Genomic DNA, 22,855 nt, shown 5'->3' with positions numbered 1-22,855 from the left:
ATTTATCGTTAAATTGACTGATAGGAGGACTTCTACCTAGTAGATTAGTGCAAAAGCCTTACACTTATGTAGAAAATGTAGAGACTGAAAGGTGGATCTTGGGATTTTGATAACTGAGTCACCATAAACAAACTGTAAATTAAACTCCCAACTGTAAAATCGACTCTTCCCAGGAAGGAGCGCTGAGCTCTGGACTCATCCGAGGCTGTGACCTGTGAATCCCTGACGGAGGCCCCTGTTGGGGGATTTTGAGGGTTAAACTGTGGACGGTGGGGAGTTGTGAGACTGTGCATGTACGTATGTGTGTGCATGTACATGTGTGTGGGTGTGGGTGTGTGTGTTTGTGACGGGCGGTCAGTTGGCCAAAGAGTCAATCTGTGGATTAAAGCGAGCTTGGACACCAAGTGCTCACTCAGCACATTACCCAGCAAGTCTAGTGTTCACAGCCAGAGGCAGAGCTCAGAGCTCTGCTGTGTTTTCACTGCGCGCGCGCACACACACACACACACACACACACACACACACACACACACACACACACACACACACACACACACACACACACACTCTAACAATCCTATCCATACCAGAGCCAATGTGTGGCTTTATGCTCCAAATTTTTCACATTCTGCCGTGAATCTGCAGTTTAATCTGTAGAGGCGAACAAAACACAAAACAATGCTAAAGTTTGTCTTCATACTTCATGTTCGTTTAGTGCTAGAACAAAGTATTGATGTTCGATATCCAGCCATAGTCGATCCCTTTCTGCCCTTTCATCTCTGTGGTTCGGTTCAAGCTGCTGCTTCAGCTGCTATTAAGCGAATAGACCCAACTTTCACTTTCTCTGTCTCCTCGCCCTCCTCGCCCTCCTCACCCTCCTCGCCCTCGCTGTTGCTGCTTTCTCACCCACACTTTCATAAAACCACCACGGGAGTCCTCCCACACAGGCTTATGACTGTCAGACCTGCAGCTCTTCATCTGCCTCTCCAAATCCGGCCGCCATCCAGTGCAACGGCTTCATTATCAGCATCTTGTGCGTCTGTTCCTTCGACATGTGCGTCGCCTTTGTGGAAACGCGGTCGTACGAGTTTCCCATTAGGTCATTAAAGCTTTAAAACCTTGCGTCCAACACAGAAAACACAGCGCGTGGAAGTAGCGGTGATGGATCTTTTATGTGTTTTCTCTTTGATCATGAAACAGAGTCCCTTTGTCATTCACGTACTGTATATAGCGCACACATGTTCACGCACACACATAAGCCACATAAGTACAGTGCAGCGGCAGCCAGAGTCATCACAAAGGGCTGACAGTGGTGGAAAATGAAGCGTAGTGCCACACGCTCACCCCTCTCCCTCCTTAACCCTTTCAGACCAACATGTCTGGATGTTTTTTTCTTTTTTTTTTCTTCTTTTTACTCCCATGTTGCCAACCCACATGCCCATCCAGCAGCCATCCACTCATCCCCGGCCAAGTCAGTCTTATCTTTGAAGTGACTTCAGAGAGATGCAGGCTGGCCGTGGATGACACTGTGTGTGTGTGTGTGTGTGTGTGTGTGTGTGTGTGTGTGTGTGTGTGTGTGTGTGTGTGTGTGTGTGTGTGTGTGTGTGTGTGTGTGTGTGTGTGTGTGTGTGTGTGTGTGTGTGTGTGTGTGTGTGTGTGTGTGTGTGTGTGTAGCAGTGACATGATAATATATCACTGTGCGTGTAATTATGTTGTTTTGGCTCATTTCAAGCACATAAAGGACAGTATCCTCCCACATGCTCCTCGGTCACACTTGGTTAATAGGCGGGAACTTGGCTGGTTGTACTTTAGTTGCTTGAGCCACACAACATGCAAGGAATAAGGGTCAGTTTGTAACATGGAATGGAGTAAGAGGCAAGCCAACAACACACACACACACACACATTTGCACACACAGGTCCTCTTGCTGAGTTACGTTATAAGAAAGTGATTGAGTGCTTCGGTGTGATAAGACTGGATTTTTAATGAAAGTCTGAGATGAGCAGGCGTGAAAAGAACCCCGCTGCTGGACCAACTGCTTCACATTTCAGACACTCCCGTGTGTGTGTGTGTGTGTGTGTGTGTGTGTATGTGTGTGTGTGTTTTGTGTGCGACTGAGCAAACCGGGAGGATGAGCTTGTGATGACGGGGCTGTCCAGGAAGATTTTTAGCAATGCTTTGAAGAGTTGGCGTCCTCTCCAAACTTGTTTGTCGGGTACTTTTTGTTTACTTACCGGATATTTTGAACATTTTAAGAATTTGCGCCCGTGTGCGTCTGCTCATGCATGTTGATCCTGCACACTTGTATTTTTTTTTCCCAGCAGGGAGCAACATGTGCTGCTGTGGTTACCGGCTCGCCGCATCAGGGCGGCCTGACCTACAGTGGGCAAATTAGTAGGTGGAGATGAGCCGAAGGGAGAGAGGAAGGGGGGGTTACAGGCAGAAGGATGATGAGCTTTTTGGCATCTTGAAGCTAAGTCAGCGTAACCCAGACCCATCATAACCACAGGGAATTCAGTGAATGTGTTCTTTGAGTTCCTGGAAGCAGCTTTACGGCTTCCATATGTTGTAATAGGGAAAAATCCAGATACAAAAAAGGAAACACGAGCCTGGGAAATGGAGCGTATAACCACTAAAGCGCCACCAATCAATATCTTTATATAACAATGAATGCGAACGGGAAGAAATCCATTGAGAATGAAAAGCAACTCTTCATGGAGTGTTTTAACCTCCTTAAGTTCATTGTTTTGGTTTTATGGAAGGTTTAATGTGTGGTGGAGTCTCATCGCGCTCATCAGTCTTGTTTTCAACAGCAGCGCTGGGCTGTTTTTCTGAGGCGCTTTACGCTACCTGTCCAGGAATAAAAATATTAAACAGATGATGACAAGTCAGTGAATAAAAGGGAGAATTTAGCAGCTTAATATGGCACTAAAACAGAGCTGAAAGGAGAGTAAATATTAGGTTTATATCCATCAAGCGAACAGAAATACAGCTAAAAATGGCTTGATGATGGCTTAATGTATGAATATATTGAAGTGCTCTTGGACTTTTTCTATCTCAGGAATGTCTGGTGAACAAATCACTTTCACTCCAGCAGCAGATATTTGTTTTCAATGATAATGAAGAGTCACAGATCTATCTACAGCTTTTTAAATAACAGTGGAGAGTTGCATTAGTTTAATAATTAGCACCTGGGAGACGTGTAAATTCGGTGCCTGCAGTTCTTCACCATGTCTCACACCTTGTCTTCTTTACTCTCACACTCATATTGCATATTTAACCCTTGTAAGATGAGGTAAACTCAAAATTAGAACAACTTTTAAGCCAATGATTGGTTGCTGTGCATGTGTAAAAATAAGTTTTTAGCATTTGATCTGACCTAGGCTACAACTTACGACTGTTTTCCATTGAAGATGACCTCACTATGATATTCTCGATTAGCTGTTTTGCCCATTAAATGTCAGAAAATGGAGAAAAAAGTCAACCAGTGGTTTCCATAGCCCAAATTCACATCCTCAGATGTCTAGTTTTGCCCACAACTCAATTTATTTTAGTTTCCGGTCATCGAGGAGGAAAGAAACCAGGAAACCTTTTAAATTTAAGAAGCTAGAATAAGAGGATTTTGACTTTTCCCGAAAAACTTTAGTCAAGTTTAATTAATCAATCATCAAAATAGTTGGGAATTAGTTTAATAATTGACAACTAATCGATTAATTGTTACAGCTCAAGTCTTATATTGCTAGTTTATGTTGAATTCTAATCCAAAAAGTTTCCATCTACACTTTATTAACACAAGCGTAGGACATAAAAAGACAAAAATGTGTTAAATAGCGCGGCATTACGGAAAATCATCTTTTGTCCCTCTATAATGTATCTACTTGAGTGAATTACACCTCAAGTGTCCTGGAAGCCAAGTTTAACCTTTAAGGGCTTTCTGCTCTGTTTTGCTAAGCTAAATTCAAAGACTGGAAAAAGTTTTCTGACATCTTTATTGCCGAAGTTAAACAGACTCTCTGCTGAAAAAATACAGTGTCCTGAAATGTCAACTTAGTCATGAGATTGAAGCTATTTTTTGACCATTTTAAAAATCCTCCAGCATGTCTGTGTAATATTTGGGCCAAGAGAAAGCCTCCAGAAAGCCAGACCACTGTTGCACCTCTCTTGTTGGCCGTGAATGACAGTTATTACAGGTGAGCGGCCTTCTCGCGTGCATGAGCGGTCGGGCGTCTCGTTCTGTCAGCAGCCTCACGCGGCGAGAAGTGACGAACGCTTAACACTGTTGCCCGACAGCGAGGTGGGACGCCGGTTGTGTCCATTGTGGTTGTGCAGCGCTGCGCGACGCAATGCGGCGCAGCTGAATGCAGCTGGTTTGGGACAGTTCGGGCTGAACAGTTGCCGACACGCTGAGCCGCAGCTGTCTCTCCCCGAAGCTTTTTACAGCTCGACACCGGCAGCAGGAAGACGGCACAAAAGGCTCCACTTCATTCCTTCCACGCTCCCCTTCGCATTGTCAGCCCCCGAATCTCCCCGCTTATCACTTTTTATAGCTCGCGCCCTGTAAGAAAGATGCAGCTCCGACCCTCCAGGTAGTCTCCAGGGAGGTCCACGCCTAATTAGCTGGCAGCCTTTTGACGTCGTTCAAAGCGCGTGGCCACCCGCTCTCAGGCCCTTTGTGTGTTTTGGCCCCTCGGCTCTCTCCTCGCACTCGTCATTTAACTATTTAATAACAGCAAATTGTGAAACAAGGGGGAAATAAGAGGTGGGATACCACCTGGTTAGATCTGAGACGCCCGCGCCGTGGCGGCTTCCGGCTCGGTTTGGTCGGTGAGACGCAGGATCGCGGCGGCCGGTCGGGTTTAGGCGTGGTGTCAGGAGTGGGTTTGTGGGATCATCTCGGTGTTTACCTTTCGGGGGGACCACCTGTCTTGTTCCACACCAGGCCTGTTTAGACAGTTTCAGGCCATAGTAACCAGCAGTGGAGGATCTTTGGTGGTCTTTGTTTTCTTTTGCTGTGCTGGAGGTTCTTTGTGACTCACACTCAGCAGCAGGTGAAGTTCTGTTCGTCTGCCTCTCTGCTGTCCTGAAGATCAGCCTCAACACCTACATCACCTGTTATTGGACGGACCTTTCTGAGCGGTACGAGCTCTATTGATCACCCAGCTCGTTTCTGCTTTTTGAAGTGGTGGTATGTATTGATTTGAGCACGAAAATCCCAAAAAAAAATCCATCCTCAGCCTACGTGATCTACAAACAAACTTGAAAGCTTGTTGCTCAGCGAGTGAGATGATGTCTAGATGTCCCTCTGCTAGTTTTATCTCGAGTTGGGTTTCTGGCACTTACTGAGGCATACGGTGAAGGGAGATAAACTTGAGGATGAAAGCTTCAGCAGCTCCACAGCTTCTGCACGTTTTTATCACCTGTTTTCAGATTTTTTTTTTACAGTCATCATCTGAATCTAGATATATTTTGTTTCTGAAGCAGTGACACTTAAAGCAGCAACACGCCTGCAGGGACAAATTTTAATTCTGTATATTAACAACCTGAAGCCCAGACAGCTTTTTGGTATTTTGTTTTTGCTCCTGTCATTATTTTTACTCACTGTGGGCTCATTTTTCACTGAACTGTAGTCTGGCACCTTTATGAAAACAGAGCAAGTGTTAGTCAAAGGAGAGAGAACTCAGAAATCTTTTTTGTGCAGTATATAAAAGTTATAATGGCATAAATCATTTAAAGTAAAATAAAGATTGAATTTCTTGGAGCATACATTTTACAAAACAAATAAATAAGCGTGGCATCAACAAGTACAGCATTTTTTCAACTGCCCACAGGAAAAACTGGAAAAATGGTAGCTTTACAAACATTTTAATTTAGTTTCCATACTTTTCTCCTACTACGCAGCCTGCAGTTCAACCCAGTTCAGTCAAAAAGCCTGTGAATTTTTGCTATTTGAATGTTGGCAACAGCTAAGTAATTGTTTACTCCTTAGTTGTGCAGAGGAGCATAGATTTTTTTTGGTTTTAAGAGATTCTTGTAACTGCAGACAGTTTATTTTTGCCACATTTTTAATTACGACACATAGAATAAAGATATTTTGAAGGAAAAATGTGATTTTAAGCCTAGTTTTTTTTTTTTGACAAAAACAAAAGTCACACGATTATTTAATGGATCCTCGGAAAGTAGAAAATGCACCAAATTTTCCTGTTTTTACAATTTCTTGCTGTGATAAATGGTGTGATTTTGATAAGTAAATGTCAAACTGATCTACAGACAAATTCGTGGTTTAAAATCTGCCATTTTTAGATTTCGACCAACGTCTTTTCTTGATTAATTCTAACACTCACCAAAGCACAGACTGTTCCTGTGGTACATTCACAATATGCACAAACTAACAGACTTCTCTTTGTTGGAAGGCTTTCATGGTAACATCAAAGCTAAGTTCAGAAAAGTTAATTCTGTTGTAGTTTGCTGTCAGTTAACCGAAATCTGACATAAGATCAACTATCAGCTCAGCAGACTCTACTCTACCTGCTCCACACGAATTAATACAAGGATGTATTGTTGCTTAACTTGTGCTTCCAGCTCTAAGCGATCCAGTGTGTCTAGAAAACAGGCCAGCATGTGATCTGCTATCTGTGTGATGCATCGGCTTGTCATGCTGGCGCTCTTGAAAGCGCCGGGCTGCCAGGCCTGGCTGCTGCATCGTGTTTGTGAGGGTTTTTTTGTCTGCAGCCTTACATAACAATTCAGTGAGTGATGATGATTCTCTCTTTGCTTCCTGACTGGGTTCACGCTCTCAGCTTTCGTCTGTCTGTTGCTTCTGACACACATTCGTTTCTTAAGCTAATATTTTAGCGTGCTTTGACCTTTAGCGGTGGATGTTTTTTGTTTGTTTTTGCGCCCTTGATCTGAGTTTTTTTGTGGCTTATTTTTGGTGGCAGAGTTACAGAAATGGAACTCATGTTTGCAGTATTTATTGGCTCTTATGAAAAGGTTTTGTAGTGAAACTGCAAGCTTTTCCTCGTGCATGTGGGACAGCATTCACATTGGTCCACACAATGCAAGTGTTTTCAGTATTTCAAGGGCATTTGTAGGATAATTTGTAGCTGGTTTGCCTATTCAGTGGTACGACAAACAATTTACTATTGGCACTGGTATGACAATAACCCTAACTCCACTGCATTACTGAGGAACAAGTGCTTCCTTCTTTGTTATTCCTCTGTGAAAATGCTCAAAGTCTAAAGCGTGTTTTTGCTTTCTGGCTGCTTTTTTTCATCCACTTTAACCCTTGAATGTTAAAACACCGATCATGTTACTGTGCCTCTTGAAAAAATGCTTTCAACTCTGCAGATTGGTTTCATAAAATCATTTCTGCAGCGCGGCGCGGTTGATGGCTTCCTGCTAAACTCTGTAAGTTTCTTTGGCTCTGGTCGCAGCCAGTGACCTCTGCTTTTTAAAGCATGTTTGACAAATGCACGGCCTGTGATGTGGCTTCATGTTGACAAGACTTCTGCTCCAGCTCACAGATTCTAATTTAGCTCGGTGCAAAACCCGCATTGGCGATCTGAATAAAACACACACATGTGCTTAAGGTTACGAATCCGTCGCAGCTTGCAACACTGAGGTATAAACTATCTCCAAGAATCAGTCTTATTGTGTCTAACAGGCAGGTAGTATGATGGTAGGATGGACAACACGCCTCTGGGGTCCGTACGAATTACAGACCGCGCAAAAAAAAAAAATTAAAAAGACAACGTTAAAGACAGGAAGACTCGGATGACGCCATCCTCGTTTTCCTCCCGCTCAGTTCTGGAAGTGAGGAAAAGAAAGAGGTGGAGGAGGAAAGAAAGAGATGCAGCTGAGAGAAGAGGGGGAAGTGTGAAGAGGGGATGGTGGAAAGACAAGAGCGAGGAGAAAGAGAGGGAGAGAGGGAAATGAAAAGAAAGAGGCCATTAATTTAGTGCTGTGGGAGGGATCTGAAGGTTACTGAGCTCTCTCTGCCAGGCCCTCCTGGGTTGACTGATGCCTTTGTGAGGAGGCCAGGAACCACACACACACACACACACACACACACACACACACACACACACACACACACACACACACACACACACACTCATGCGCGCTCCAAGAAAGTTTGGGTTTGTTGCGGCAGGCCAGTTTCAGCAAAAACACACACACACAGATACACACAGATGGTCATTAATGAGCTTCAAAGTGAGAGCAAAACGGGAAACCTTTATTTATTTCCTGTCCTGGTCATGCTCTGCTGTGATGCGTCCAAAGATGTGGTGTTTTTCATTTTCTGCTGCGGTCACAAATCACAGCAACGTGAGCGTCTGGACTGTGTGAATGTCTTGGTGTGTGTGTTTGTTTGTGACTGTATTTTGGGACACCGGTTGTTTGTGTGTGCGCAGATGTGCACGTATTGAAAGGACAGTAAGCACTCTTGACATATGTAATAGTATTTGTTTAAATAAAGTTTAACTGCAGCAGAAAGAGACTAAAGATTAGAAATTCATTTTTGTCCTCTTTGCCAAAAAGTTTTGCTGTTTGAAGGAATTCTCTTGCTATTTGGAAGTTTTAGTTCAGGTTAGCGATTTTTACAGAAGTTTGCTTTAATCCCCTGGAATGTAAAACCTATCGATTAGTTTGGAAAGTGTGTTTTTTTTTTTTTTTTTAAATTGCCAAAATGACACCATTTATCAGACAGAAACTGTAAAAACCAAGACAACTGTCAGATTTTGAACTTTCCGACAATCCTTGAACTGAAACTGCACCGAATCTGAGCTTATAATCGTGATATTTAATTTAAATTACTTCATTTTACATGCCTCATTAACCATTCACCAAAAATAGAGCAGTTGCTCTAACCAGATTTTGTAAAATAACAAAAATTTCCGTGCTTCTCTTTGTGTCTGAGAAGCCATTAGTAACTCAGCTATGACCAAGAGTTAGTGACAAAAATTCAAGAGCTTTTTGAATAAACTGAACAAACAAATCTACTCTTAAAATCATAATATTTCATCAAAATAATTTTATTCTATTAGTCTCATTTAAAAATGTAAGAAATTTTTAAAAAAAGAATTTCTAAAAAGCAAAAAAATCTGCCTTCCTTGACAAAACAAAGTGGCCAATCATGACAGTCGCATAGTAAATATATAAATATATTATAAATAATTAAAGTGGGTTGAACTGCAGGCTGTGTACACACAGAGGAGAGATGCTGTGGAAACAAGGTAAAAGTGTAAGCAGTAGAAAATCTATAGTATGTCGAGTTAGTTCCAGTGTTGGAAAAATGTTGCGCATGTTGACTCCACGTTTCAAAGTATTAGTAAAATAAGTAATCAAATAATTATGTTGGAGTTCTTTCTTTCTCTAGTCATGGTTATGCTGTTTCCATAGAGATGCACGACTTTATATTTTAGTGCAAACTGAGTAAAAAATACATGACAGGAGCAGAAAATGCCCATAAACTGTTTGGCATTCAGAGTGTAAAGCTTTGTTCTAAGAAAAATAACAAAAATTAGAACTAAATCTAGTAAGAAAACAAACAAACAGTGGATGTATAATAAAGAAATAATGCAGGAGAATGGTTGCTGACGCTGGCAGCAGACTTGAGAGTAGGAAAAAGTCTCCCACACTCCGGCTTTACTTATATTTTTCTTTCATTCTGATGACATATCAGCCCTCGGGCCTGCTTCAAGATTTACAGTCAGACTGTAGGAGAAACGTGCTGGTGTGTTAAACAGATACCCCATTCTGGTAACACGTGTGGTGGTGATTAGATAACCACATTTTACCACCGGGGGTACAAAAAGATGTTCAAGAGAAGGAATCAGCTCTTTAAAACAAAATCCAAATCACTTCTAAATCTCGTACGGCATGCAAAACTTAAAAATTTACATAAACAGTAAATTATCCACACTTATAGAGCACCTTTTAACTCAGACTTAACCCTTAACTGTTTATTTAATTGATCTGTTCCAGTCCTAATTTTCACAGCTCTAGCATTTAAAATTACACATCCAAACAAAAAGATCACATCTCAGCGACTTTTTTTTTCAATGATTTTGCTTAAGATGCATCCATACTTTGAGGGACGACTCTGTCAGACAGTTAGATTGACTAAATTATCCATATTAAACACACAAAACTCATTAATTACTTCATTAGTCAATACTCAGTACAGTCCAACAGGGCCGTTATTTGTCACTGTCAGGTTTTTCTGAGGTCGAGGAAGATCCTTTATGGGAAAATCCACCAGATAAATCACTCATCGTTTCTTTTCAAAGACGCTACTTATCGGCAAGAATCTTATCAGACGGAAACATCACATGACGTTACCACACACACACACACACACACACACACACACACACACACACACACACACACACACACACACACACACACACACACACACACACAAACACTCCTCCTCTCTCTGAGGTGCCGAAACAGCTCAAGTTTAACAACTTTGCACACGTATGTTCATAGAAACCTCGTCTCTGTTAAACATGTCAGCTGCTGTACGTTTGGCAGAAGTTATGATTCTGTCACGGCGGAGCTAAAAGACTCCAAACTTGGCCCAGAGTCAGGTTGAAGTCACAAAAATGAGAATTTAAGACTTGACAGTTGAGGCTTTACTCCGACTGGAGATTTCAAAGCGAAGTTTTGACCCAGAATTACACCCCGGCGTGATAACCAAATCAAACTCAGCTGGGATATTTAAGTAAAGCTTGTGTGTTGAAAGGACACGGTCTCAACTTTCTAAAACACAGCTTTGAAAAGAAAAGTTTAATTGCTCTGTCATTTCGTAGTTGAGGGACCTGAACGACTCGCCCTTAATGACTCGATCTGAGAGGAACCGCTCAGCTTATTTTACTTTATCCTCCATCAAAGCGATTTAAGAAGAAAAGACTAAAGAATAAATGTTTTCCAAAGCTGGCATTTTCAGAGCACCAAAATCATCTCCACAATTAATCTGCCTGTTCTGAGTGACTTATAGTCTGGTTTATAAAACATAATAAAACAGGGAAAATGCAATTGACTATGCACAAAATGACTTTACTGAATGTCTCGTTTGTCTGACCCCCTAAGAAAACAGCAGATTCTCAAATTTGAGAACATGGAACCATCACATTTTGGGCCTTATATTCTTAAAACGATGGATTAATTGCTAATTAGAACAACAGTTAGCAATGAGTTATCATTTGATATTGATTAATGGAATAAACAGCAGCAGCTTTTTGGATTTGTCTTGAAGTTCCTAACCTTTTACAATGAGCTTGAGATGATTTGCAGCATCTATAACTGGGGAGCATCTATTTATATGAGCTGTGCTGCTTTAAACCCTCTGAACCTTAAAGGTTTTTTTTTTTGCTCCTGTCGCATTTTCACTCGCTGTGGGCAAATTTTTTGCTGCAATATAAGTTCCTGCACCTCTATGGAAACAGAACAAGCATGGCTAGAAATGCGAGGGAACACAGAAAAGTCTTTAGGGCAGTTAGAATGCCATAAATCATAAAAAGGGGAAAAAAATATACAAAAAATATCAAACAAACCAGAAATGTGCACAAACCTGCAAATGCTTGATTACTTGCATTTTAATATTTTTTTTTCCATACTTTCTCCTATTTACTCTGCATAAGCACAGCCTGCAGTTCAGCCGAAAAGTCTTTTTAAAATGTATTTATTTATACAAAATAAGCAAACTATTTATTTTTGGTGTGTAAATATAAAGTAGAATAAAATAATTTCAATCAATTTTAAGCTTAAATTTGGTAAAATTTTCTGAGTTTCACAGATGAGTAGTTTACGGACTATTAGACATTTTAAAATCCAATAAATCCCTCTGGTTTCTACAGTTTCTGGCTCTGATGGTGTAATTTTGGCAGTTTTTTGAAAGATAGCAAGGCTTTCAAACCCATGTTCTAAGGGTTGAATGAGTGGACAGAAGTTTCATTTCATTTCATTTTCATTTATTCATTTATTTTTAAAATGGGACAATTCATATCGATGTACATTTTCATGTAAATACGATAGATTGTAGCCATATCGCTAATTTCCGTCTCAAGTCCCAATTTGAGATTTCGGTTGCAATTCAGAAACAAGGTTATTTTTTATCTGTTGAAATGACTTGGTGTAGTAAACTTAATCAAACAGAAAATCACATTAAACTGCACTAACCTGATTTTTCAGTGCTTGGCTGAAGTTCTCTAAAGCTTTTGCCCGATGTACTAAAATGGTAACAGAGAGCAGTTAAAGCGGGTGAACACATTTTACAGTAAAAACCAAAACAAGAGGTCAAATCCAGGGGTTAAAGTCGCTGTTTCAACACAAATGTGGATTCATGAAAACTTGTTCCTGAAAATATAAAATGTTGCAGTTGTTGTTTGTCCCAGTGAGCACGTTGTGTTTATTTTTGAACTGAAACTCGTGATGAATAAATGATGGCAAAATGAGCTGGTTACACACAACTGTCAGAATCTCTGTGTGCTCATATGAATTCCAAGCAGCCAGTTTAACCTGAGCGTGCCTGATCATTTCCAACCCTGTCGTCCTCTGTGTGTGCAGGAGTCCAGGGCAGCGCTGAGTGTTCGTGTGGGAAGAACCACTTCACATGTGCGGTCAGTGCGTTCGGGGAGTGTACCTGCATCCCGGCCCAGTGGCAGTGTGACGGAGACAACGACTGCGGGGACCACAGCGACGAGGACGGATGCAGTAAGTCCTGCTTTTATTTGCTCCTTCTTAATTTGATTTGCTGATTTGTCTCAAGTGGTTCGAACCCCAACCACTGGTCCGCAGACCACAACCTGGCCGTGGGTCATTTGGTACCAGGCAGCATAGAAAGAATAAAAACATTTTTTTTTAAATTTTAGTTTCTGCAGAGTCTGCACGATGTCATATTTTGAAAAACGACCAGATCGTCTTCCCATCACTTCCATCTTTCTTTGTTTCCTGCACTTGACTCTGTCAGTTTTCATGCCCGGAAGTGAAATGAAGCCATCAATCTACTAAAATTAAGAAAAAACTAAAGTCTCTGGAGATCTTCTTTGAAAAGATTGAGAGGCTGAGAGAGAAGTAAGTAAAAGTAAACACATATTTAGCAATAAAAAGTAATTTTATTCATTTAGGTTTTGCTTTAAACTGGTCTATGGTGCAAAAAAAAGGATGAAGACCACTTGGTTAGAAGACCAGATGATCTATCAGCTTTTAATTAAAGGCTACTTACAATTTGAAGGTCTCCTTCTAATGTGGCACAAATGTTCACTGAGATTCAAGGATTAATTGATTAGATATTGGTGGTCAAAGGTCACCTGCATCTTAAGGTTGAGAGACTTTCCTTTAGAGTCAGATAGATCAGATAGAGCCATTTATGTTACAGTGGAACAACTATCTCTAGTGGGGTCAGTGTTGCTGCTCTCCTGAGATCCCTTTTCATCCACACCTGGAGTCATTAGTGAGCTTTGATTCATGTGGGTTGGAGGTGACCTCTTGTCCATCCCATTCTTCTGAATACAATAGATTAGGAACACCTGGAGGGAATTCACTTACATTCGAGGATGATCTCTTTCAAATGTGGTAGTCAAAGGTCACTGTGACCTCAAGAAAAAAAACATGTTTTTGGGCTACAATTCAAGAATTTATACTCAAATTATGATGACATTTCACACGAATGTCTGATAGGATAAAATGATAGACAGTATATGTGTCCACAAGGTCGTAATTCTAGTTTTTATTTCACTTGACTAATATCAACACTTTTTCCCTCAAACCCAAGTAATTGAGCTCCTCTGCTGTTAAATGATGCATAAAAACAGGATCTAAAATCTTTCAGAAATGGTGCCTGATTAACAAAATAAGTAAAATAATTTCAAATAAATCCCAAACTTTCTATATTAACTTTCAGCACTTGACATTTGTGATACTCAGTGGTGGAGACACATTTCGATCTGTGCCACATTGGTTGGATTTATTTTGCACTAAAGTAGTTTCTATTTCAAAAGATTTGATGTAATATTAAATCAAGTTTCAAAGATGTTAGTTTAACCAGCTCGCCAGATGTGGTTGTAAAGAAGTAAACTGGCCGCTCTCCACTACGTATTATGCATGATCCCCTTGAGCAACGTATTAAAACTCCCAGCGCTCGGCCAAGAATCTGATTGTTCTTGGCAGCTCCCCGGTGCAAATTTGCGCCTGACTTCTGAATTTTTACTGTAAAGGTGAAAGCGTGCTGAGGCAGAGTTCTCCTGCATAAATTGTGCAGAAAAAAGTAAGGGAAGAAAAATCTATAATGGAGCTCATATGGATCCCATCATCACCCAGTGAAACGGTGAACGGGTCAGCGGTCAGGCGGCGTAGTGTTTCGGAGGCTCTGCGTGGTGTTTGTCCCGTGCACAAAAATGCTCCAGTGACTTTTGGCACCGGGAGAAGTTTGGCTGCGGGGAAATCTTGGCCAACGGGAGAGTTTTCCTGCGGAGCATTTCAGTTTGTCGAGTGGGGGAGATCTTCACGGCTCGTCTTTTACACTTCTGTGTATCGATGTCAGATGTCACCGTGAGCTTCCTCGTTTTCTTTCCAGAGCGGGGAAGCAGATGCAGCTCTTTAGCCGGACCTTCTTCTAGGGCTTTGTGCGGTTGTGTTTGTGTGCCGATATTCTCCGTCCATCAGTCTTCCTCTGTCACATTAAGCTAGTTATGGGGTGGGAGAGGGGACGCTAAGTGTTATTGATCTGCGGCCGGTTGAATGTTCAGCGAGTCCGATCGCCACGTATCGATCGGCGGCGCGTTACTTATTTAAGGAGACACATAGAAGCAGCTGACAGATATCAGAGCATCTAGCTGGACCTTCCTAATCCATTAGTACTGTCTGATCGATCCTCCGTCGCGTTGCTCTGTAGTTCTCTTGGACTTACTCCAGCCGGTGTTGTAATCGCAGTACTAATATCACAGAGATTCATGATGTTGTGGTAGGATGTTGCTACAAAAATGTAATGTACTGTCCTGCTACTGCATCAGCTAAATCAAAAGCTCCATCTCACACTGTAGTGCATGGATCAACTTAATTTAATTATTCAGTCGCGCAGTAGTAAAATGTTCCAGATTAAAATGTATAATTTAGAACCACGGACATGAATTATGCTTATCTGTGTTAATCCAAGCTGAAGCAATAAGTCATCAAATATTTTAATACTTTTTTGGTATGTGTAACATTTTTCACAGAAATGCCAAACCTTCTCTTATTCCTGCCTTTAAAATGTGACAGATTTTTTCTTTCTTGCATATGAATTTTTTTGTCAGATGGTTGTACTAAAAAAAGAAAAAAAAAGTATTTCAAGGTTGTAGTTGAAGAAAATAGTGACAGATAATATTTTATAGCCTGAAGGGTCTCAGGATAGATCACAGGCATTACAAGATGTTTAAACTGTTTAAAATGTAGCATTTGTTTATTAGTTGTTAATGATCAGAAATCACGGCAACATAGAATGTGTACCCACAAACAAAATGACCTTGTGCTGAGCACAGGCGTGAGTTATGCATGTGTACGTTATGTACGGATACCGAATCACATGACCTAAATACGTAGCGGGCGGCAGGAATTGATCGGACTCGGAAACACCCCCACAATTTAATCAATTGTTCCTTGTATCATTTCCAATGGATAAGTCCTGATAAGTCCTCAGTGGTCGATTTGTAGCAGGATCGCAATCGTGATCATCAGCAGGCAGCTGACGTAGTGTTCACTTGTTGTCATAGTTACAGTGATGCTGTGCCGCTATCTCGCAATGATATGGAAATCTTTAACAAATCCGTGGATCCAGACTATAAGCCACATCACTGCCAAAATCTAATCACTTGGTCCTTGTGTCATTTCTGACCTTCTCTAAAAATTTCATCCAAATCCATCAGTCCATTTTTTAAGTAATGTTGCGAACAGACAGACAGACAGATAAACCAACACCGATTGTTGCATAACTCCGCCGTGTTCCTTGGTGGAGTAAAAATTTAATTGAACAAATGCTTGTTTAACAGAATTACATTAATATTTCTCTCTCATGAAGTAATGGATACATTGACCTTTTCAGGCCACTAGTAATGTTTATATTAAACTACTTATTCAGGAAAAGTCACCTCTGACCTGCCCACAAACCACTTTCACTCTCTTTGTGCAATTCGGCACAAGGGTTTGTCAATACATATATTGATTTGCTTTAAGGGATCACAGGCCAGAGAGGTCAGGAACTCTGCTATGGACTAAATTCATCATTGAATCATTTAGTTATTTATGAAAATCGTTCCTGGAGCTCCAGAATACATTTCACCGAAAAACTTCTTCAGTCACTCAAATGTCAAACATATATTTGCAGTTCTAACTTCTTTTGATTGAAAACTGGCTAAAAGTTTCACCTCGTTTTTAGATTTTCTTCTAACTGAAATACACATTCTGTCAGGGGCAGAGCTCTGTAATGTTCACGTGTTTGCTTTTTGAAATGAAACAAAATTGTGTTTGCGTGTGTGTTGACTGAAAATGTGACTCGACTGATCAAATTGATTAAGTCGGATTGTAAAACTGAGGAGTGAAATTTTAGGGGTTTTTAACTGCGTTTTCTAAACATGATGAGAGAATTGATTGATTATGAAGGCACGCTTTCATCACACCGCTTGCACAATTCAGCAGGATCAGGCAGGCGTGCGTGACCGTGAGAATATTGAATCACAACGAACACACACATAGTTGGGCTGAATCGCAGCTTGTGGCATCCAGACTCGGTTTGAACTTTTAACGCATTTATCATTTATACCAATTTAACAATTTCCAGACAACATACAATTGTCCTGACTCTCCCTGGAGGAATGTGCGTGAATGGAGGCAGGGGCAGCTCGGCCGACTGTAACTATGAAGCTATCTGTGTAAACGTCTGATCTAATTACGACGTGGAAATCATGTGGAAATTGTGTAGTGCAGCTGTGGCCGGTCTGAGTGTGTGCTGGCGTCTTGTGCTTGCGTTCCCCTAGATAAAGTTTCATAGGTCCACAGAGACCCAAGTGGGAGTGGAGAAGAGTTGACGAGGGACTAAGACGAGCATGTAAGACTTATAGCCGTGTGTGTGGAATAGGAACTGTATGTTGCTGTGAAGGAGTTGCTGTTGTGTGAAGGTGGGGAGGAAATGGACTTTACAGCCACAGCTTCTCCTCTTCACCTCCCACAACATCCATGTGTTTATACTGGACCACACCGAGTGGAAGGGTGGAAGTCTCTTTGCCGGCTGATTGTAAATCTGTCCTTTAAAAAACAAAATCAAAGGTCCATACTAGTGTGTTTGCAAGGTTTAGCCGCTTCACTGCCAATCCTATATTGCCCATTTTCCTGCTGACAGTTTTTGGATGAATGCTGTGAAGTTTTGGTTTTGGGATCCATTTTTCATGATGTTCCAGACATTTATTGGTGAAACTTCGTCTTCAACTTTGTCTTTGAAGTCTTACCACTTCTTCTACCTTTTCTTCTACTGCTAATATCATTTCTTCTTCTACTTCTAATACCACTTGTACATCTTCTTCTACTGCTAATACAACCTTTTCTACTTCTTCTATGGCTAACAGCACTTCTACTTCTACTTCTTATCCTACTGCTAATACTACTTCTTCTACTGCTAGTACCACTTCTTCTATTTCTACTGCTGATTTTACTTCTTTTACTGCTAGTACAACTTCTTCTACTTCTTCTACTACTTCTTCTCCGTCATCTTCTTCTCCTCCTTCTACATTGTCTTCTTCTGCTCCATCGTCTCCATCTTTTCCTTTTACATTGTCTTCTTTTCCTTCTCTTTCTGTCACCTTCTGCTTCTTTGTTTTCTTCCTCTCCTTCTCCTTGTCTTTCTTGTTGTCTTTCTCCTGCTTCTTCTTCTTCCACATTTCAAAATCTTCTTCGGGTATTCTGAATCATTCCCAGCTCACTATAAAATGCAGTTCATCCAGTTTGCTCTGGGTCAACCTTCAGGCCTTCTAAAAGTGAGATGTATCTATAATTTACTCACTGGAAGGCATCCAGGAGGCTGATAAGATGCTGCATATCATTAGATGGTTTCTTTTTAAAACAAAGAAACATTGGTTCTTCTCCAACATCCTCCTCGATGTCAGAACTCCTCATCTTGTATCTAGTCTGGCGTTCGATAAGGAACTCGGATTGTAAATGTTAAAGTAGTGGCTGCCCTTGTTCCAGCTTTAAGAACTGTTGGGACATGATATACAGCTCCAGGAAGTCCTGTTTGAGCAAAAGATTTGTGCACACACAGTTTTATGATCCCTGAGACGGGATTTACAACTCGACAATAAAATGATAATGGTTAAAGTTGTTGTATCTTTATGCTCAGGACTGATAACATCACAATGGAGTACTGTGTTCATGTTATGAAATCTTGGAAAGTATGTCATCAGTACCATGTAGCCCCATTATGAATGCCAACACGTAGGTCTGGGCATCGTAGCACAGCACCGTTTTGGGTCCATTTCAGATTCTAAAAGCTGTTTGAGACCGAAAGTGAAAGATGCCCTGTGGAGTTTCTCTGCAAGTAAACAGATGTTTGTGCAGATGTTGTGTGTGCACTTGTTTGATTGGCCACCACTGAGCCTTGCTGGATGGCGTCGTGTTGCGAACCGGCAAAATTTCCACTTCAGGCCTAAATTTTTTGCCCGACGACCCCGCGCCTCGGATTCCCCGCTGAGTCGACAGACTGGTCTCATTCTAGTGAATTGTGCTTTTCAATCCAGGACCAGAGTGGATCTGAACACAGCCTCAGATCAAACCCAGGCTCCCCGCCACGGAAACTCATTTTGGCTTCAGGTATACACAATCTCATTCTGTTCCAATATCCACAGTTCATAGCAGTGTTTGAGCGCTGGAAGATAAACTGGGAAATCAAGAGTTTTGCCCTCAGGCTCAATTCGTCTTTTACAGTGACACTCTGGTACAAACAGCCGCATCACTGTCGATCTCGCACTTCATTTTACTCGCACTTGTTCAGCTGTGAAGTTGGCTGACTGTAATTGTCAAACTGTGTACTCAACTGAAGCTCCAGAATAAATCAGTGGAGGAACATGTGGAAGAACTGCGCAGATGAGATTAGCGTGTCAGAGAGAAACAACCTGAAAAGTTAAACATCCCTGATTGTAATATATTTTCAATGCGCCTGAGTGAAATTAAACAGGTATTTATGACAGTATTGTGATCGCCACAGGCTTTTTTTTTCTTTTGCCACGCCTCACTAGCTAAAGAGCAGGAAGAGCATGTTCCTGGGTCACACAACTCAAGGACAAGACACTAATTAGCCCTGATGAAATTTAATGAAGGCATAGCTCACAGACGTTTCATCAGATTAATAACGCCCCTTTTTTCATTGATACAGCTGTCTGAGCTCGGGGGGCGTGCACGCCTCCGGATGGCACATAGGCACACTTTACTGTGTTTGATTGCAGGCCAAATGCATGAGCTGTGAGAGACTCTGGCATGAAGCGCTGCTCCATTAGAGGAATATATGTTTATGTTCTTGGCAGCCAGTTCCACATCCATAAACCCCCATTAGGAGAGGGAGGGGTGCACGCTGCCATTGTGAATCTGGTTCCTATGGAAATGGCAGCGAGGGCTCATTGTGTTGAAGGTTGTGCAGTCAGAGGAGGCAAACAGAAGTGGAAAGTGAATGGAGAAGGAAGGACAGAAAAATGATGCTGGCTTCGTGTTGTGGCCAGCGCTTTCAGCTAAACGTCCTACGGCTTTCCACCTCACCGAGGCCGCTTTTTTCTGGAAATACTTCTGTTGTGAACAGCTTTTGTATTGAGAGAAAAGTCAAAGCAAAATGTGGAAAAGCGTCATTTGGTTTGAAGGTATGAGGAATAGGTGTGGGCGATGAAATAAACTGCTGTTGAAAGCAAAGTGTAATGAATCACGTTTTCAGTTCATCACAATAAAAAAAGATTTCCATCCAATCTTATTACCTTTTCTTGTGTAATTTGAAAAACTCAAACCACCAAATATTTGACTCAAAGGACCAGTGTTCAGGATTTAGGATTTAGATTTAAGATCTCTAGACCTACACTACCATTCAAAAATTTGGGATCACTTAGAAATGTCCTTATTTTTGAAAGAAAAGCAGTTGTTTTTAATGAAGATAACATTAAATGAATCAGAAATCCAGTCTAGACAAAGTTTTGCATAATTATTGGCATCAGCGTTCCATGGCTCACCACAGCTCCATACCTGCTCCCAACATAAATACATTCTGAGCTCATGAAAACACAAAGATTCGGATTTTTAGGTGATTATACGCTAATGAAAACATAATTATGAATAGTACATCCCACTAGTGCCAAAAGGTTTCCTTAAAACCTACACACTGGAACTTAAAATGCTTTTTTTGGTCATTTGACAATTTTCAGCTCTGACTTACAATTCCTTCATATTTGCTGGAGGTAAGATTGAGGATTAAGAACGATAGGTGACACCATAAGTGGTTAGAAGGTCTTGGACACCTTCAGGACGGATTTAAGGACACCAAAAGAACTCACTCTTGTGTGACTTGTGTTGTTAGTAAATTCCCTAGGCGCATATAGCACAGCTATTTAACTATTAGGACTCTGCATTAAAGAGTGTTGGCCATAGCTTTTGAAAAAACACAATTAACACAGCTTCACCTGGAGCATATTTGACTGCTACTTTATTAGCCAGGAACTCTGAAATACCTGAATCTGGACTTGCAGTTTTGTTGCAAACGCTGTTTAGCTTGGACATTACCCAGAAGACATAAGGACATCATCTAGTGGGTATTTATCTTGAATTCAAGTGGAACTGAAAGAAGAAGTCTCAAAAGAACTTTTTGTTTTACCCATTTTTTAACACCTTGGATGTTGTTTTTGTAGTTTTTGGCCATAATTCTACAATTCTAGTGACATTTTTAGCTTCTTTGCGGTGCTCCAAGCTTGTGGTGAAACGTTTAATCATGGTCAAATGATCAGACAAGCTGTAAACAACAGTGTTTTGACATCCCGCTTCTCTGCATTCTACAGGTTAATAAATAGGGAAAATAAAAAGCCATTGTATTTGTGATTTATCTAACCATGATGCAACACTCGGAGCTTTGAATGTGGCTTTGTGAACTCTGCAGATTTCCTGGCCAACAGTTTTATTTATACCGAGCGTGACTTAGGTTTCTGTCTTCTCTCATATCTTATTTGGCTCTCAATTTTCCTGACCTGTCTTCCCAGTTCAAGGCAACACAATTTATTAACACACACCTATGTAGGACGTTCACCACCGCAGCAGATAAGGCGCGATAAGCCGGGACAGCTTATGCATCTTCTGTTTTTCGCCATTCATCTCCTCCCTCCCTCACCGTTTCGGGTCATCCTTCAACTTACTCTCTGCGTTTGGCTTTCGCTGAAGGAAGCGCACACTGTTGGGAGTCCTGCTGAGTTGAAAGTAGCCGAGGTTGTGAGAGAGTAAATGGTTTCGGCTAGTGAGCAGACAGGAGATACATGTGAAGGAGTGTGTGGGTGTGTGTGTGGGTGTGTGTGTGTGTCGTGGAGGGTGGATGCGAGATGAAATGGAAGAGGAAAATCTCTGTTGTGTGTGATTGAAAGCACCGCATGAGGTTCCTCTGCTGCCGGCTCACACGGGCCTGCGAGGTTTGGGAAACGGGTGTGCACTAAAAACTCAAACACTCACACACACTCGCAGGTACATACAAGGACGCGGGTCTGCGGCGCTGACTTGTGAGGACCCTCCTTTCGATGCACCTGAGGATATTTTTCAGGTACAACCAGGCCTCCAGGTGGTGTTACGTTTACCGTATTCATGAGAAGAATTTATTTGAACAACTCACTGACTTGGTATTCGACACTCGGTGACTGTAAATGTTCTGAGGGCTGTGAACTGTCACCTGTCAACGCTGTCAGAAAGAAGAACCCTTTACAAGGTAATCTGTCTACGAATTTGGGGTCCGTTAAAGTGCAAGAAACACAATTATTTACCATTTCTTAACAAGGGGACAACAAAGACATTAAAGAGCCCATATTATACACATGCACAGATTGTTTTTTTTGTTGTTGTTTTTTGGAGTCTTCTAGAATATGTTTACATACTTTAATGTGAAAAACACAAATTATTTTTTTTCATAACCTACATTACTGTACCATCTCTCCTCACAATCTCTCTGAAATGCTTCGTTGAAGCTCTCTATAAGGTTCCCCTTGTAAAAAAAACAAAAAACAAAAAACTTTCTGCTCTGATTGGTCAATAGGCCTGATGGAAGTGAGGCAATATTGGTTGCATCCTGTAGCCCCAGATCTATGAGTATAGAGGTGTAGCTCTAGTGAGAAAATTCAGGGAAATATTGATGGATTTTGTGTTTGAGGACATGCCAAGCTAGCTGCTATAGCAGATGTTATGCGAATGTGTTATATGATGATGTAGATAAGTAACAGAAGGAAGCCTGGACTTAAATCAAGGGATTTCATGCATTTAAGGAGCAGGTTTTTTTGTAAAATACAGCAGCTCCCTTTGGTGTGGACTGTGGGATTTGTAAGTTTGCCGACCTGCAGAAGTGGGGAAAGCCCAAAAAGCATGATAGAAAGTATGCATAATATGAAGAGTTGCGTTGTTTTTATTGTTAAATTTTAGTCCAATTGTCTGTATTACTTTTTTGCTCTTTCTCAGTTGTCCTTTTGTCTTGTGAGTTGAGTTTAGTGTAACACTTAGTGCTTTTTCACACAGAATTAAGGCCAATTAAAGCCCTGATTTGACTATTTTAATTGATTTTCAAGATCTTTCACTGGAAATGCTTGATTTTTCTGACCGGAATCTG

The 22,855-nt window shown here is 41.2% G+C and overlaps 1 protein-coding gene across 3 annotated transcripts in view; it reads left to right on the top strand.

Moving 5' to 3' along the window:
• Positions 1-22,855, top strand: part of lrp4 (low density lipoprotein receptor-related protein 4) — a 141,869-nt gene that overhangs the window by 39,748 nt on the left and 79,266 nt on the right. For all 3 annotated transcript variants that reach the window (XM_023279729.3, XM_023279728.3, XM_023279730.3), the window contains exon 2: positions 12,577-12,723. In XM_023279729.3, coding sequence (XP_023135497.2) covers positions 12,577-12,723 — 147 coding nt within the window. The remainder of the gene's footprint in view (positions 1-12,576; positions 12,724-22,855) is intronic.

The sequence above is a fragment of the Amphiprion ocellaris genome, chromosome 1 (genome assembly GCF_022539595.1).
Source record: "Amphiprion ocellaris isolate individual 3 ecotype Okinawa chromosome 1, ASM2253959v1, whole genome shotgun sequence".
In the NCBI taxonomy this organism is placed as follows: Eukaryota; Metazoa; Chordata; class Actinopteri; family Pomacentridae; genus Amphiprion; species Amphiprion ocellaris.
The sequence above is the reverse complement of the archived record's forward strand: the minus strand, read 5'-3'. Positions and strand labels throughout refer to the sequence as shown.